We start from the raw sequence: 17,615 nt of genomic DNA, 5'->3' as shown, positions 1-17,615 counted from the left end.
AAGAGCTCATGTAATACTCTGTGCCTTAGCGGGCTGCACTTGGCTGTTAATGTTTTCTCTGGTCAAAAGTCCAAATGAATTTATATCGAAGCTTAACTGTGACTTGTAGGGTGCGGTTTTATGACTATTAACACTTGTATTTGCATTTGCATTTGAAGTAGTGGTGTATCATATTTGAATAAACCTTTAGAATACCTTCAATACATTCACACCAAACACAACAGATAGATGCTGCTTGATATTTGCAGTCAACACAACATATTGTTTTATGTCTCAGATTAATGTTCAATTAATGAACTGTGCAATCAATGGATACCATCTGACACCGTGCACAGGATAAAAAAAAATAAAAAACGCAAAACACAAACCATTTTTTGACAAGTTATTGTCACTTTCCACAAAAGATTAACAGTTGGTTTCATTTTGTTGCTTGAAAGGTTGGCCATCTTCTCTGGTCAAAGATAGATATACACTTCCATCTGACTTTCGCAGCACTTCTGCTCGTCTGTGGAAGTCTATCCAATCTAAAAGATAAATATTATTAATTCATATTAATCAACATCTGTCTTATCAACATCAGGTAGTATCTGGGGCATTGTAGTTTTGAAACCCCATGGTTTGAATTCTGTTTATATGAATGTTACTTACAAGAGGTTTGTTCTGGCTCTGGATGAGGTTGCATACATACAGGAGGGAACTCTCCAAACATGACAGCCATCACCTGAAGCAGGCTCACTAGGTCACACACATTCTATAGGAAAAAGAAAAAGTCACATTATTGGTATGTTGCTGCAAAGACCTAAACCACATTGTGTTGTACATGTCAGTACCAGGAAACATCAGTCCTTAATACAGATGTTTTTTTTTTTTTTTTAAAGCAGCTGTGTCAAAATAAATATTGTTTCAGTTCTCACATTCTTCCACTCCTCCAGGTAAGGCAGCAGGACTTCACCATTGCTGGTGATGTACTTTCCCTTGACGACCATCATCTCACGTGTGGGTCTGACATAGCAGATGGGAGCAGCTCGGGGGTAATTTTCCTCAATCCACAGGCATATGGGTATATTGTAGGATTTGCCTAGCAAGGAAAACATTTTATCATGAAAAAAACAGGGAGATCCTTTGATTTTCCTTACATACTTACATATTTGATTTGATTCTATCAGAGTCTGTTTTGCCATGTCATTATTACCTTTAATCGTGACAGGAATAGTTCCAGTTAGACTCATCAGTTTCTTTGAAGTTCCATCATTGTAAACATATCTATCCATCAGGGGCACAAGGTCTTTGAAGTAAGTTAATGCGACGTGCATTTCATGGGCCACTTCTTTTTTACGAACATATGTCTTCAAAACACATAAAATCAAGAATTAAACAAGTAAAAACTTAAACATTGACAAATTATTTACCTGAAATTACAGCCACCAACATATATAGTGATTGTTGTTTATGTTGATCCCGTAGAAATAGAAATTGTTGATGATTATCCTTACCTTAGGAAGCATCTTCTTAATCGCGTGCTCACAGTTTAACATGATTGAGGTTTCCCTAAAAAGACAATAACGCTTTGTATCCTTTCGATCCAAAACACTCAACAACTCTCGCCTTTCCGTCTGCCTGGGCTTTTGGAGAATCCTTTATGACCTTTGAAACCCAGGAAGAGAACAGCCCCACAATTATGCACATTGCCTGCCCTAAAAAGCAATAACTTGGCGACAGAGCATAAACAAGCAAGACAAGAATATTAGAGTCCACATGCCAAGTGCTGGTACGTCTGTCTCACTCTCTTTTATATCTACTGAGCACTTATAATCATATTTACAAACTGCTGTCAGTAATGATGATTATACTGACCAATAACAACTTTCAAACCATCTATTTCACTGGTACCATGCGAGTTAGTGTATAACAGTAACATAAGCAACGTCAGTATCAGTTGTAATAAAACGTAAAGACCCTCCAAATGCTCTATTTAGAAAATGCGTAGATATAGTTTTTCATTTATATAGTTTTTATTCATAAATAATTAGAGTATATGTAAAATAAAAAATTAGCAATACTTGGTACCTCTCCTTTTATGGACAGTGACCCATTATTCTGTACGTCTTTACGTCCTCCTTCTTGTTTGGGTGCTGGAAGTGACCAAAGCACTAACACACTTGACCTATTTATTGTGCAATAAAGTTCTTCTCACGGGATAATAAGAGATTCGTTGTAAAGGTGTCCACATATCTCCAAAATATGAATTAGATTAGATACATAACACATCAATGGAATAATTCTGTCACTGTCTGTTCACTTGTACAGCGTACAGGTTCTTGTAAACAGCACTGACTATGGTAAAAATCTTGTGTAATCATGGGATTTATGACTGTCCTTTGAACCTTCATCACATCTGTACTTGCCCATAATGTGTAAACTGCATGCTATTGTATGATGCTTCCATACAAGCAGGGGAAGTATGTAGTTTAAACTATGATAATACAAATTGGAAAACAGTTCATCATTTAGTTTAAAAAAAAAAAAAAATTGAGCAAATATCAGTCCTCAATCTATGCTTCTCATATTCTCAAACATCATACAAAAAAACGGCCGGTAGATGGCAGCAGACCTCAAATCTGAGAGGACCATGAGCGTTCAAGGGTTGAGGACACCAAAACAAGTCTCATCTTGACATCTTTATTCCTGTCCTGCAAATACATTTGCCACATTTTCAAAGAGTAAATACAATCTTAAATAGCTAAACAGTTGACATTTTCACAAAATCCTTCCACACCTCCATTCCAGTTTGCAAGAGGAGAAACAAGCCCTTGAGCCCACTGTATCCTTGTGCAAAACCCCCAATGGTCCTTACAGGCTTTGTCATGCTCGCCAGGTTTTCTGACATGTATACTGGTGGTGTGCTGGCTGAGTATTGCGACAACATGATGCAGTTATTCTAATGCAATGGGAATTTCAATGCATAGATTTGTGGAATTCTATGGTATTATTATCATGGATGTACTATTTAAAGATCGACAGGGAGAGGACAAGCATACTATCAGGACTGAAATTACATGTTACAAACTCCACAATCTGTTTCCATCAAAAGGTTCGAGTACAATGGGTGAAAATTAAAAAGTTGGGAACAATACAGCCAAAAGTGGGGCCGAGGTTCATCCCCTGCATCATTCCAATCATATAAATGTTTAAACACAAGGCTTCTTTCAAACAATATCTAAAGACTGAAAACACATTCACAGTTCATATCATTCCTCCAAGTAGAGAAATGAACAGTTAACTGATAAAAACAACTTGACCACCAGAATCCACACAGTAACTAGACTGGTCTGCAAGCCATGATGTGAGTCAAAGAGAGTCATATTTTAACTGTACAAAATTAGTTAGGTCAGAAATAAAAACAGCGTTTCCATTGAAAGGAGACAATGGCCAAATAACATTCGACATCTTTCACAGAAGACGTCTGAGGTTTGCATTTGGAGCCTATTGTCAAAACCTGTCTGTAGTGTCAAGAAATCAATGCATCACCATAAATGTCCAATTCAATGTATAACCTGCACCAAATGTAAGAATTTTGAGTAATTACCATCGCATATTCAAAGCAATAGGCCTGAAATGTCATGACTATTTCATTAAGACAACTTGGCTCATACTGGGCTTTGTCAAAAGATTGCTATTACAAAAAAAAAAAAAAAAAGGCAAAATCAGTGGAGGCTAGTGTTATTAGGGAGATATCTTTTAAAGTCTGTACAGCGCATGTCTAAAGTCAACACAATTGTACTTTTTTTTATTTGTTGCACACAAAACAAACAATGCAGCCAACAGAACAGATCATCGTCTCGGGTCGATCTTGCTGCACACGAGGTACAAAACTAGCTAACAGATAAGGCAAAGTAAACACAGATCAGTCTTTTATTTAGGCAGCAAATGAATACAGTTATAGAGAGCACAAGCCCGTCCGTATTAAGAAACAGAGCAATGCACTCCCATAACCCACTTTCAATCACCTGTTACACACAAGAGTCCCACATATACAGTAATATGGATCTGACATGACTAGCACCTGACTTTGTTATTGTTGCTTTGAAGAGGTGAAGGCGGCGGAGAAAGAGGAGCGGTTTGAGGGTAGAATGGTGTGTGTGGAAAAACTGAAGTTCGACTCTTGAGGCAGGACTTTGTGCGTTACACTCTGCAAAACTAACTTGTGACATCCCTTACGCGGGGGTTTCCAGGACCGTTAAATGAGACCTTCCTGGACCCTGATTCCTGAGCCTTTTTTTTTTTTTTTATCCACAAGGAGCGATTCTCTCGCTAAATCTAAAAATAGCTATTAGAACCATGTAGTAAACAACAGGTGTACACCCTACAGTTACAGAAATGAAAGGCAAGAAAAATCAACTGGTTGTCTTTTTGACTAAAACCATAATCTGTCACTGTGTAACTGTACAAATGAAGGATATCCATCCCATTCTACAAGCAACCTCTCCTGCTTTAGCAACTGCAAAGATGACGTTTTCGTGCGCTGTACCTCTCCTTAAAGTAAAACAGAAAAATAAGTAGTCATGAAAGATGGTTTTATTCCCAATACCTTGTGTCATCTGAAAGTAAAAGAATTCTATTGCACCCAAACCTACGTACGCTAGCCATGACTATTATTATTTAACAAAAGACAACTCGCAGTGAAACATCTGGAAAAGAGAGAAGGCAGCTGCATTCTTGAAATCCATCCATCTATCTATATTGTCTCCATTCAAGATATCTATTCCAAAAAGGAACTTCAACTACCTCAGGCAGGTCAATAAAAATGTCAAACCAGGTGCCATCTTAAATTAGCACCCTTGTTCAGTTATAATGCTCGGTGACTTTTAAATCTTCCAATCACAAGAAATGTTCAATATCGAAAACAAAATCAAAGATGGTTGTTTTTTTGTATTTTTTTTTTTTTACAGCTAGGCTAATTGCTAAACAACAAAAACAAAAATGACAGTCTTTCCCATGTCAGCCTCCACCCCCTGCATCCAGTATAATGAAGGGACTGCATTGCCATTCAAAATACACCAAAAGCAGGTGGAGTGAAGGGGGAGGTGGGTTATTTATGTGAGAGGTGTTGGCGCAACTAAATGTCCGTTCCAGTACTTTCCATTTAAGTCAGTGAGTCCTTCCAGCGGGCAGGCAGGGAGAGTGGAATTAGGCTTTCAAAGTGGGAGGAGGTGAGAGACCGCCTCCTTTACGACCAGTGTTGAGACTGAAAACAATAAGTTAGCAGAAAAACTTGTGGAGCTACCCAGCGAGGCCACACTGGAGTTGACAAAAAGTCATTAGTGGTGTTGCTCACAGGTCAATGTGGATCAACAAAAAAGAAGGAACCGGACCAGGCTAGGTCAGCTAGCCTCCTAGGCAACAGTCCAACGTCCTTTCCATAAAAGTCTATGGTTCAGTCAGCCCTGGTGGTTTCCGTGAGAGCTTTTGCTTCAATCATCCTCTTTTTGAAACAGTTTGTATTTCATCATTGAGTTGTTTTATCTTTCTGTCTTCAAGTCCATGCTGCCACTTCGCGCTGTAGCATTTCTCCTCAACATGTAATGGTGAGCTGGTAAATGAAACGACACAAGATGGGACACGTTAGTAAATTTGTATTGCGAGCTCGCTTCTTGGGGGGAAAAAAAGAGATATATTTACATTCCAGCATAACAGACCAGTTTGGTGAGTATTACCGTGTATGTTGTTTCTCACCTGCATCACGATACCACACAGCGACAGCTCATACAGTCCTGACCACTCTCATCGGGCGGGTTCAGCTTCCTCAGTTTATGCTGTCTGATCTCCCTAACCAGTGTGTAGAAGGCGTCCTCTACTCCCTGTGAACACACACGCACACACACACACACACACACACACACAGGTTACACAAAAATCTGGGCACTTAAAATGGACAATTAAACATGGAGCACAATGAATGCGCCTCTTGTAACTGGCAGCAAACCTGTGAGGTGTACCCATCACTTGGAAACATTGCCATGGCAACCCTGGTCATTTGAGACGCGGTTAATCAAGAAATCATGATGACTTAAAAAGAAGTTTTCATTCTTTCCTTTTCACCGACAGATATTCTGCAGGTTGACCGATGAATGTGAATCTGTATGTACCTACATCATATGTGACAGTGAGTAACAGACAGCGGGAGCTGTGCAGCGACTGGTCCTTAGGAGGCCTTTCAAACACTGTAGTTCTGTTCTCAAGCCAAGGTAACCTGGCTATGAGTCATTGCCTGCAGCATAATAAAATGTTCCCAGCAACACAAATCACATCATACCGCAGGCCGTTCACAGAGCCTCATGTGCATGAATATGCTTACAAAATGTCAAATTAAAAGAGCCCAAATTAGAAGGCTGCCGTACCTTGTGGATTACATTATGAGGTAGAATGAGAGGACTTCAAATGTATAAACAATCTGAGTTTTGTGGCTTTCAAAAGTGAGAGGAAAAAAAAATCAGTGAAATTTAAAGGCAAATTGAAATACCTGAGAAAGAGGGAGAGTGAAAGAAAAGGGTTCTTCCATGGAAGCGCAGTGTGTTGGTGTGTGCTTCATGTTCACTACCTACCTGTCGTGTTTTGGCAGAGGTCTCGATGTATGGGATGCCATAGGAGCGAGCTAGTTCCTGGGCTTGCCTTGTGTCCACTGTGCGTGCCGGGAGGTCACATTTGTTTCCCACAAGCACCATGGGAACGTCATCCGAGTCCTTCACTCGCTTAATCTGTTCTCTGTGGATTGACAAGCAAGAAAAATTGCAAAAGTTGCCATTTCATTTGGCTTGTTCCTGAACCCTTCTTAACAACTGCATTTTAGCCACAGTGACGTGTCTCTGGTGTCCTAGCTTCATAAACAACAGCAGCTCCACCGCTGGAGAAACAACCACCCGGGGAACTCTAGGACCCAGAGGAAGAGCCGGGGCCTGCCGGTGCTGGGCTGTGCTGTGCTGCACTGCTGAAGGAGGGAGGTGGGGAGGAAGAGAGGAGAGGGGGGGAGGGATAGACAACAGGCAGGGAGCAAACAGCATTACCTCATCACTACAGCAGCAAGTGCCAAACGCCATGCAGCCAGGGGGAACTGAGCGAGAGGAGCGGGTCAGATCACTCTATCAGCTTAGCCCTTCTTCTCACTCAGCCTCGGGACAGCAGGATGCCTGTGCTACAGTCAGCCCTGCCCATCTGCAGTCAGCACTGGTGATGGTGTTCATGAGCACACAAAGTTTTGATGTCACAGCAGACACGTCCCCCTGTTTAGACCGCTGACTTATTATTTGCTGGCGAGTCGTGTATTTTAAGTCTAATAGGTGCGTTTAAAATACCAATAAACACCAAAAACACTTACTTCCAACACCGCTGTGCCAGGTAGTGCAAGTAGGTGTCTATAATAAAAGTTTTCCACTGACTATCTTTGCCTATATAAACAGACTACAACATTTTTTAACGGCCTCAACCGGGCCACCACCTATTTTAGCCCGGAGCCAAAGATCCATGCATGCTTTCACAAGTTGCACAATGGTTGTAGCAGCAGTTGTGTTAGAGCCGGGCCCATTAAAAAGGCTGTGTTGCAGTGGCAGCGATCCAAACAAAATGTGTGTGTATTAAACTCAAAAACCCCGCAAGAGGTGGCACAGCTAATATGTGGCCTCTTTTGGTTGCCACATGCAACACTGGCAAAGTGGGTGTCTAATGTGATGAGAGAGACAAAATGTGGCAAAGAGAGAGAACACTGTCATCTCCAGCTGAAACTCACTCTCTCCCCCCCCCCCTCCCTTGTTCCTTCCCCTCCCTTTCTCCTTCCCTGTCCTTGGGAGCGCTACCTCTCCCTGCTCCTCTAATTGAGTCAGGATCGATTTCATTGGCATCGTGCTGCAAGCCTCCAGTCGGGGGCTAAGCTTTCTTTAGCCGTGTTAAACGCTACAGCATGACATCACCCAACTACTGCAGAGAGCTGGCACACACACACACACACACACACACACACACACACCCCTCTCCCTCCAGACCCCATGGGAGTCCCGGTAACACGCACTGCATATTACAAATACACATACAGAGGAGCTGAGAAGAGAACAAATAGAAAGGATTTTGTGTCTGAACTCCACCCCAACTGGTCTGTGATCTGGCCAACAAATACACATGTTCACATCTGCGACAGTGGATTCCTTAATGCTCGGTATCAAAGTCATGATTTGTGATGCGCCTCTTCTTTTTCTTAAGACACACCTGTACTGGTGAATGTCCTCAAAGGACTTGGTGTTGTTGATGGCGAAGACGCAGAGGAAGCCCTCCCCTGTCCTCATGTACTGATCCCTCATGGCGCTGTACTCCTCCTGACCTGCAGTGTCCAGGATGTCCAGCAGGCAGGTCTCCCCGTCGATCACCACCTGCTTCCTGTACGAGTCCTGCAGAGCGAGGGAGAAAGTGGTAAAGACATGAGTGACACACAGGACAGAGGGCTCAGGTCGGAGTTGAGGCAACTGCTGGCTCATCACTAATGATGTCACATTCGTGGCCTTGGTCACTCGGGGGCAAAGCAGCACGTAAAGGTCACTGATACTGTACGTGATGTCGGTGTCCTGCGCATTAACTCATATCTGTTATTCATTTTCTATCCACTTTCAGCTCAAATAAAAAGCAAGAGATCAGAGGAGCAGGGTATCGGAGCCAATGTTTAGCCTTCCAACATGCAGCCACAAAAACATGGAGTGCTGTCCCTTTGTTTGTTAGAGCATAGGGGCCAGGAATGCAAATACACAAAAAGGACATTGTCTGGCCAGAGGCAGGCGTGGTGAGACAGAGAGGGAGAAAAAGAGAGAAAAGAGAGGCGAAAACATTCTGACTGGCCTTCCTCTTCTCTTTGCAAAGTCTTTCAGTGTCTCATTTTCACATAAATATAAGAATGACAAAGAAAGGGGTGGAGTAAAATTTTCCTCTTAAAGTAAAATTAGGAATTTCAACCAAGCCTGACCATTTGGAGGATTGCCACAGCAATCAATTAATTCAATTAAAGTAACTTGGTTTAGACTGAGCCGTCGTCTCAGTAGGGCTCACAAAATATTGCTCAGCAGTGACTGCATGATCCGACATTTGTATAAAACACATACATTAATTACACTCAGATGACACTTTTACAGTTTATGCGTAAAAATAATATGATCGAGCCCTTACGATTTCCCCATTCTAACTTCAAACACAGTAATAATGTGTAGAACATGCAGAAGAGAGTCGTACCTCTATAGTGGGGTCATATTCATCCACAAAGTGGTTCTGGATGAGCTGGATGGTGAGTGCACTCTTGCCAACGCCTCCAGCTCCAACTACCACCAGCTTATACTCCGTCATCTTTGCCGCCGCCGCTGCTCACCACACACACACACACACACACACACACACGCGCGCGCACACACACACGCGCACACACACCACCGCTGGAGAGAGGAAAGGGAGCAAAAAGGTGCAGGTTAACACCCCGACAACAAAAAAATACACCTCAACACATTGACACATAGTTTCAACAAGCTGTCCTCTTAACACTAGAGTGTCGCTGATGTGCTCTACAACCTGTGGTACGGGCAAAACATGCGACAATATCATCACTGCTCATTGGCGAGAAACATTTGTGATTTGTGTGTGTGCAGTGGGGGCTGAGGTTGAGACCCTCAAAGGGGAATGTGAAAAATGTGCTGAAGGTACTCGATGTTCCAATCCTCTCCCAGCAGCAGAGAGCGCGCACGAGAGGGAGAGCTATGGAGGCAGCGAGCGAGAAAAAGGAGGGGCATGACACTGGCAGACAGATCCTCATCACTCAGACTTTACATTACTCACGGCTACCTCTGAACCACCGGTCACAGATGCCGGATCCAAGACTATCAATTTGTACAAATGACAAGGAGAGAGCAATGAAAACAACACATTAAACATGATGATTTTGAAAAAGTTGAATTGGGATCGGCATTGATTTTTTTTTTTGTACTGTTGAGAGCACAGCTAGACTATTGCTATAACCTGTTTTTTGAGTTCCTTGACTTGATTTATTCATAGCAACATTAGGAGAGGCCGAAAGAGGATTTTATGACTCCAGGTGTGCCTTTCAGTTGTCCCCTATGGACCCTTCTGTACTTCCTTAATAGGTCCAGCTGAAGTGACTGGGCTGTGTTAATCATAAATCAGGACATTTTATAAAAAGAAACATATCAGTCTCCTGGGGAAAAATAAATGATATTCATTTTCCGTTACACCTTACACGACACAGGTTAACACCATCGTCACAGGAACTTATAGGCCGATACTGCATTTCAAAAGTAGAAGAAGTAGAGTCTTTCGAGTACAAGTCCAACTGTGTGGGACATGCAAAATTCTGCTTGATTAACAAAGTAATAAGAAATTTGTCCCGCTTAAAAGACGTTTCTTTGCTTTTGGATTTGTGACCGACAGTAGCAGAGCTGATGGGTAAAGCAGAAAGGTACATGGCAGCTCTGGCAGTGAAGAACTAATCCAGGAGGTCTCAATAAACATGGGACACTCACACAAAGGTTTGTCAGTTATGCTATTGTCGCTTTCACTATCGAGTCAGCTGGAAACACACATGTACAGAACTGTATACCCAAACACGGACACAAGCCAGTACAAAGATACATACACACGGATCCCCTGATGTCACCCCCACCACAGCCACGCTGGCCAGTGAAATTCCAGGCATGTCAAGTCAATTGGTAGAAAGAGCAGTCATATGGGTGTTTCCACTACATAATTTGGCAAAGTGCGACTCAGCTTACCACAAAGTTACCAAATCTATGACCTGAAAATGACCAAACACTAGCCAGGGAGAAGACATGATGAGTCAGACATGGAAAGAAATGACTGAGTACAAATCTATGGCTCACCACCAGTTGAGTCTGCTGGAGGCCAATGGCAACCACATAGATCTCCTGTGGTTACTGTGTCTGACATCGTACAGACAACGAGTGACCAGGTGATGTCATCATAGTGATGACATCTATGATTAATGGTGTAAGAGGAAAATAACCTAAAACTCCTGTTGCTGTTAGGACACACTGGTCTCAAGTGGCAGCTTAGTTTCACTTTCTTTTTGACACGAGTGACCAAAAAGCTAAGTTGTGTCAGTTTATTTATATAGAACATTTAGACACAACATATATTGACTGAAGGGTTGCATTACTTTAAACAGAATTTAAAAAAAAATTTGCCTCCAAAAAAACAACAAATTAAGCAGTAAAAAAAAACCAATATTAAGCCAAAACGACACACGGAGATGAACATGAGCAGTTAAAAAAAACTGTGAATTTTTTTTTAATAAATTTGAAAATTGGGCCTAAACCTGAAGGTGTTTGTATGCTATTAACGGGGACCAACTCTAAATAAAAAAAAAACACTAGAAACGCCCCAAAATCTGTCTGTCAGTAATACACATGAATAAAGATGCTGCCTCAGTTGCCATAATAGTATAATACGATGAACTTAAGTTACCACTTTCGAGACAAACTTACAATAATGACATCAGAATCATATCATGCCCCGATACTGTTTTGTACACCCGCCCCACCCCGAGACCCAGTGTCGCATTCAATTTCTGTTCCTCAAAAGTTTCCGTCATATCTTATAGCTCAGACGAGCACGTGGGATGACAAAATCTCGGCCTGCTCATCAACAGTGTCTCACTTTGCTGAATGTTCCTTAATGGGGCTGCAGAGGAAAATCATGAACCTGCACCACCTGCTCCAGCGTGTAATCAATCTGTCAGGTTTTCACGAGCACCACAGGTCACATGTGCTGCTTTACCTTTGCCGGGGAATCAAATGTCATCCCTGATAGAAAACGCACTTCATGTAATAGCTGTTCCACAAAGCTCCTCACTCAAAACAGAGGGTTTAACATCAGCGCTTTAGTCGGTCAGAGTAGAAAACACACGCACACGCCCTCCCTCTTGTGCTTTGAACTCCCGAAGGAGCCCACACAGCTGGCGTGAATCTTGTAGAAAAGAGAGGAGTAACAGGTGACATGAACACAGCCTCTGGACAGTTCAGCAAGAGAACATCTGTGACATCTTTTAAATCACTTCTCCAAAATGTTACTTTTTAAAAGAACTCTTGATTCATTCTCACACACCGTTTATTTAAATAATCATTACAGTTGTTGTATTATATCCTTATGGTTGGGAATGTTTTTACTTTGTATTAACTGTTGCATCTTTTTTTTTTTAAATTTTCTTCAGTCTTGACATATTTGAATCCTTCCACGTGGAAAAATAAAGTTGCTTTATTAGAGCATCAAAATGAAACTAAACTCATGAAGCAAATTCAGTTGTGAGGAGTGAAAAATAAGACATCCTCCTATATTTGTCACTGGGTGTGGAGTGGTATTAATAGAATGTGCATGCACCTCTGTTTGTGTTATTTGTGTCGGAGCTGTGTGTGACTGTGCTGTGGGGCAGCAGACTAAGATTAGCCTGAGACCGGAATGATGTTAATGATTGACAGGGAAGCAGACTTGCTAACGGAAGACAGTCATTTAGCTGCTTTCATTCAATCACACACGCGCGCGCGCGCACCCACACACACACACACACACACACACACGCGCACGTACGTTCCTACATCACATCCATGACCCCATAAGCCATTGCCAGCCTTAATGGAACAGGTAGCTCCGAGCACCGTCACCAGTATCAACAATAACCTCCTTGTAAAAACGCCCTCCCTTCTATAATTCTGAAGCACAACAGGAAAGGGAATTATACTGACCCCTCAATCTTGTGGCCAAACATTTAGCTTCCTTTTCCCTCACTGTAAATAAATCAACCTGGTACACAGCGCAGCTTACTCTGGCTGGAGTACAGAGAGCCGCCGGGCCAGCCTCGCTCCTCAGAGCCTCCTCTAACCAAATAAACAGCAGCTGTGCGAAGAAGAGAGACTTGTGAGGGCAGACAGACGCTGGAACACCTTCGGTCACTGAAGGCTACCGGCACAGGACAGACCACAGACATTAGGACTCATCGGCAACTGTTACCACAAACAGAGCGGACCCAGCATAAAATGTTAAATTACAGACAGGTCATTTGGATTAAAGACAGCGGCTTTTTTGTTTTTGTTTAATTAAGTTATTGAAACAAGTGTGCCATCATGTGTTAATCTACAACTAACAATTATTTTCAGTGTCAACTAACATGTTCTGACTGATTTTTGTTTGGTCTAAAAAAAAATGTTAGACAATAGTAAGACAGTAAGAGTTCTGTCATATTACTAATACTCACAGGTTACTCAGATCTCCCCAGCATATGAACACCTAAGCATCACTCATACATTAACGTTCAGAGGCTGCCTCACTCTGAACACCATGACTATAGGATACACAGATGCAAATAAAAACAAAAAGAGATTGATATTTACACTACCACACACACACACACACACACACACACAGATGTACACCTCTCCACATTCACCGCCAGTAACAACATGTCTTCTACACGGCCACATCTCAAGTTTACACCTGAAATCTACAGCCTAAAAATGTAAACTCATCACGCCCGCCACTGGGAGACTGGAGGAAGGGAAGCAAGACAGCCGTGCCGTCTTCCCCTAAAACTAGGCCATGTCAGCGGCTGATTAATAATCCACACGTACATATGGAGATGAATAGCAAAATGAATCATTGATGGGGACACTGGCGTGTTCCTGGAGCCACTTGTTGTCAGGAAGGGGCTCATGCCGAGCTGGTCTTCGTGTGGAGGAGGACGCAGCCTCCGAGGGTCACGACCATCAGTGTTTGCATCTATCGTCTTACGTTTTTTTCATCCGTGCACAAGATGGGTACCCCGTCTTAAAAGCTGTCTAACATCCCTATTTACTCCTCCGCAGTTCCGACTTTCTCATTGCACCGTCAGTGGATGGGGTAACCCGCGCAGTCTTCATACCCCCCCCCCCCCCGCTCCCCCCCCCGACATGCACACACGCCAGTACACATGTAAACATACGACAACGATTAGGTCTCACAACCGTCACATCTTTTACACGTTGTACATATCGGACCGCAACAGAGTGACTCGTGTTAGCCAATTAAGTGGCAGTAGTAACAAATCAGCTCATCAAAGGTTAACGGTCCTGCTCTTTCAGACAGGCTTCAACCACGGCGTAGTCTGCATAGTTCTTCTCCAAAGTCCCCGAAATCTCCACATCATTTCCGCTCAATTTGATCAATCAGCAACATACAGCAGGTTTGTGTTTAGGGTTATTTATAGCACGCCACCTCCAGCCCGGGAAATTAACAGTTCGTTTTGAAATCCTAGAGCCTCGCCTGGACCAAAAGGATAATCTTACATGACAGCTTACAGAGGGTGCAAGCACAGAGCAGCAAGAGGGGTTGGTAGGAGGAAAGCAGCTGAGGGCGAGGGCTGCTCTTACTACAGGCCAAGGGCATATAAAAAAAAAAAAAAAATTTAAATAAAAAATAAAAAAACACAGGAGGGAAGGGTCAACCTGGAAACTGAAAAATATGTCAAGATATCCACAATGAAATTCTCCAAGCCCAACTTTTTCCCAGCCAATTCTTAAGTCAACGAACACACTTTACTTTTTCAACCATCACTCCTGTGTTGAAAATCACTTTCAACATTTTAACACGCATGATGCAAGCAGTATGGCACACGAATGACCATCCTCCTCAACATGCATTCTGGTCTCCATTACAGTGCTTAATTGGTTAAAGAATCCATATTGGCAGAGCCACAAGCCCACTGCAGAGATAATAGATTTATAATGGAGCGATGATGGTAAGGAGACCCTCTCTGGGGAAGTATCACGGTCGAATACTGAGACTCCAAGACCAATCCTGAAGCCTCGATAGCCCATCGCACCCTCCCACTCCTCTCCTCTCCTCTCCTCTCCAATGACATCATCCTCCTAAACAGCATCCACACATAAAGTGTTGACCGGCAGCTGAGGAGTCACTATTCTGCTCTCTGAGCCCAATGAAACACAAGTAGGTGAGCAGTTGAGACAACTCATATGATGTCTGTCAACTTAAGGATTCATCTAAAAATGCAGGAGCATAAAATTATTTCCTCCACTAAAAGTTAGAAAGCTTGAGAAAATACCAAATATTTTTGTTTAACTCCAGTGATAAATAATTACTCCCATCATTTACCACTGAAATGAAATGTTTTTGTATGCGCTTGTCAACATGTCTGCAAGCTTAAAGAAGCTGCACTTAACGGCACTGGAGTCCAAGTGACCTTTTCCCTACTGGGTCATCCTTTTAGCTTGTTGGGCAGTGAGACGGTGGAGGCAGCAGCAGAGATGAAAAGGCCAGCTGACCTCCACACAAAGGCCTGCCAGTTAGAGGAGCCATGAGGCTCTTCATCAGACACCAAACACCCCGAAACATTTTTGCAAATGGAGGAATGGGTGAATCTTGTCTCGTTGTTTTAGTTTGCGAGACAAAGCAAAAAGCACAGAAAGAACCTTGTGGGTCACGTAAACAAAGCTGCCAGCCAATGTTCAACTCAGCTTCCCAAAGAAAATTCAAATCACATTAACTTCCTTTAGAAATATTAACCTAATAAAGAAGGAACAAAAGCAACATCAAGTCACAAGTATGACTATGATCCCTAAAAAAAAAAAAAATCACACAAAAACAACCTATCCGGAGTCATCTGAAACCTCAGCTCTCCAAATTTAACCAAGCATAAGCCCAACAGATTAGAGCAGCAGGAGACGCTGTCTTGTCTCAAAATCTCGGTTTCCAGAAGAGTCGCACTTGTTTTGGCATGCAGTTTGGCAGCATCCAGGCTACAGCTGTCCAGAGAAAGGGACGACACATTAACATCACACCTCTGTCACTGGACTATCTCCAGCTGTTTTCCAGCTGCCTGAATTCTTGCCTTGAGTCTCGAACGCTACCGATGTCGAATTCACAGGACTGATACAAGACCTCCTTAATGCAATCCAATAGGCTGGTGTACATGATCACTGCAAACGTGATCTTTACGTGCTCTTTATGTGGGATGCTTAGATCAGCGGCAGTGACGAAGGTGGCAGCTGGTGAAAAGATAAGCCGGAAAATTCCAACAATCAAGTCAAAAGTGAAAGTTTAATGTTTCATGCTACTTTGAATGATGAAGGCAATACATTTTTTTTTTTTTTTTTTGGCAGCTTCTCTCCTCTCGTCTAAGTTCTCTTATGGCCACACTTTTGATAAGTGAAAAAAAAAAAACAGACATTAGGGCTGCCTATGCCATCGTTTTCCTTTTCAACTTCAGAAACACTTCTCAGATTTTTAGAGCAGAAATGACTCCATGTCATCTTTGTAAATGCCTTGTAATGGAATCTCACTTCCGCAGTGATACATTCAGTGTTTTACTCAGTGTGACGGGGCGTCACCCTACTTGTCTGTGTGGCAGCAACCTCACACTGAAGATTATCCTTAAATGAGACTAAAATAGAGAAGAAGGGGAGTAAATAAAGTCCTGGTTTTTTTAATTTTTTTTTTTTTTAATATATATATATATATATATATATATATATATATAGCTAAGTCCATTTATATACCTTCGGTTTCTTTTTGAAAGTGGGATGAGAGGGAAATTAGCGACGGTCATGTTATTCCCCCAAGTTTCACCACTCGAAGTCAAAAAGAGGCTGGTTTATTTATAAAAAAAAAAAAAAAAAAAAAAAAAAAAAAATACATATATATATATATATATTGTTTTTAGGAACGGAGGTGCAGTTAAAATCCACAATCTGTGCAATTCACCACGCTGCAGGCAGGATTAAAAGCAGGTATGAGTTGTGAGGTGGATAGATAACGTTGAAGCTGTTATGATAGCAAGCTGACGTGTTTTAACTGTGTGGACCGCAGTCTCCAGCGGTGTCCAAAACAGTGAACGCGTATGAAGAAGACCTATAATTTGCCCCCCCCCTCCAAAAAAAAACAAAAAAACACAGTCACTGCCGACATATTTCGGACACAGGAATGTGCACTGCATACTTACAACAAGCAGAGAGGTCTAATTAGCGACAAGAGCGACGTTTCGTCTACGGGAGAGGAGGAAGAAGAAGAAAAAATAAAAAAAAAAATCTTTCAATTCTGCTGTCTCTCAGCTGTGACCAGGAGGGGACACACACACACACAAAAAAAGAAGAAGACAAATATGTTCCCGGTCTTCCTTTCCGCCCGTCTTCAGGTATCCTTTAATTCTCTGTCAGAAAGTGTTTAATGATTATAAGCTAAAAAAAAAAATTAAAAAAAAAATGCACCAACGCATTCATTGGTGCTGGGTATAATGAGCCCGCGTTGAACAATGTGCTTCCACAGAGAGCGGAGGGGATGAGGAGTGGGGAGCCCACGCCCAGCTCTATCAAACATTAGATCCGCCCCGGTTACCATGCATGTTACTGTTGCATTCTAGTGCCGTCGGAAAGACGAGCTTCACACCGTGAAGGCCACTTTACCCACGAGTTTAAACTATTAAATGCCAAGTAGTGGCACTTGAAACCTGACAGACAAGGAATTCATGCAAATATTTAATTTAATTAAAATTAAAAAATAAATAAATGTGTATATAGTCC

At 42.2% G+C, this 17,615-nt stretch overlaps 1 protein-coding gene across 1 annotated transcript; it reads right to left on the bottom strand.

The window, feature by feature from the left end:
• Positions 1-2,665: 2,665 nt before the first annotated feature.
• LOC138205989 (GTPase HRas) lies at positions 2,666-17,354 on the bottom strand. The gene is made up of 6 exons (XM_069162397.1): positions 17,039-17,354; positions 9,262-9,458; positions 8,254-8,432; positions 6,603-6,762; positions 5,734-5,858; positions 2,666-5,590 (listed from the first exon to the last, which is right to left on the bottom strand). The coding sequence occupies exons 2-5, from the start codon at positions 9,370-9,372 to the stop codon at positions 5,739-5,741; spliced, it is 570 nt and encodes a 189-aa protein (XP_069018498.1). The 5' UTR covers positions 9,373-9,458; positions 17,039-17,354; the 3' UTR covers positions 2,666-5,590; positions 5,734-5,738.
• Between the last annotated feature and the right edge of the window lie 261 nt (positions 17,355-17,615).

Source organism: Embiotoca jacksoni, unplaced genomic scaffold, assembly GCF_022577435.1.
Source record: "Embiotoca jacksoni isolate LCO1_2020_lvr unplaced genomic scaffold, fEmbJac1.0.p SCAF_3, whole genome shotgun sequence".
Lineage (NCBI taxonomy): Eukaryota > Metazoa > Chordata > Actinopteri > Embiotocidae > Embiotoca > Embiotoca jacksoni.
Note: the sequence above shows the minus strand (reverse complement) of the source record. Positions and strands in the feature narration are given on the sequence as shown.

Coding starts and splice junctions, on each gene's coding strand:
- LOC138205989 (XM_069162397.1), bottom strand. CDS start 9,372: ATGACGGAGTATAAGCTGGTGGTAGTTGGAGCTGGAGGCGTTGGCAAG. Junction 8,433..9,261: donor AATATGACCCCACTATAGAG/GTACGACTCTCT, acceptor CTCGCTCTGCAG/GACTCGTACAGGAAGCAGGT. Junction 5,859..6,602: donor CCTCTGCCAAAACACGACAG/GTAGGTAGTGAA, acceptor GTGTGTTCACAG/GGAGTAGAGGACGCCTTCTA.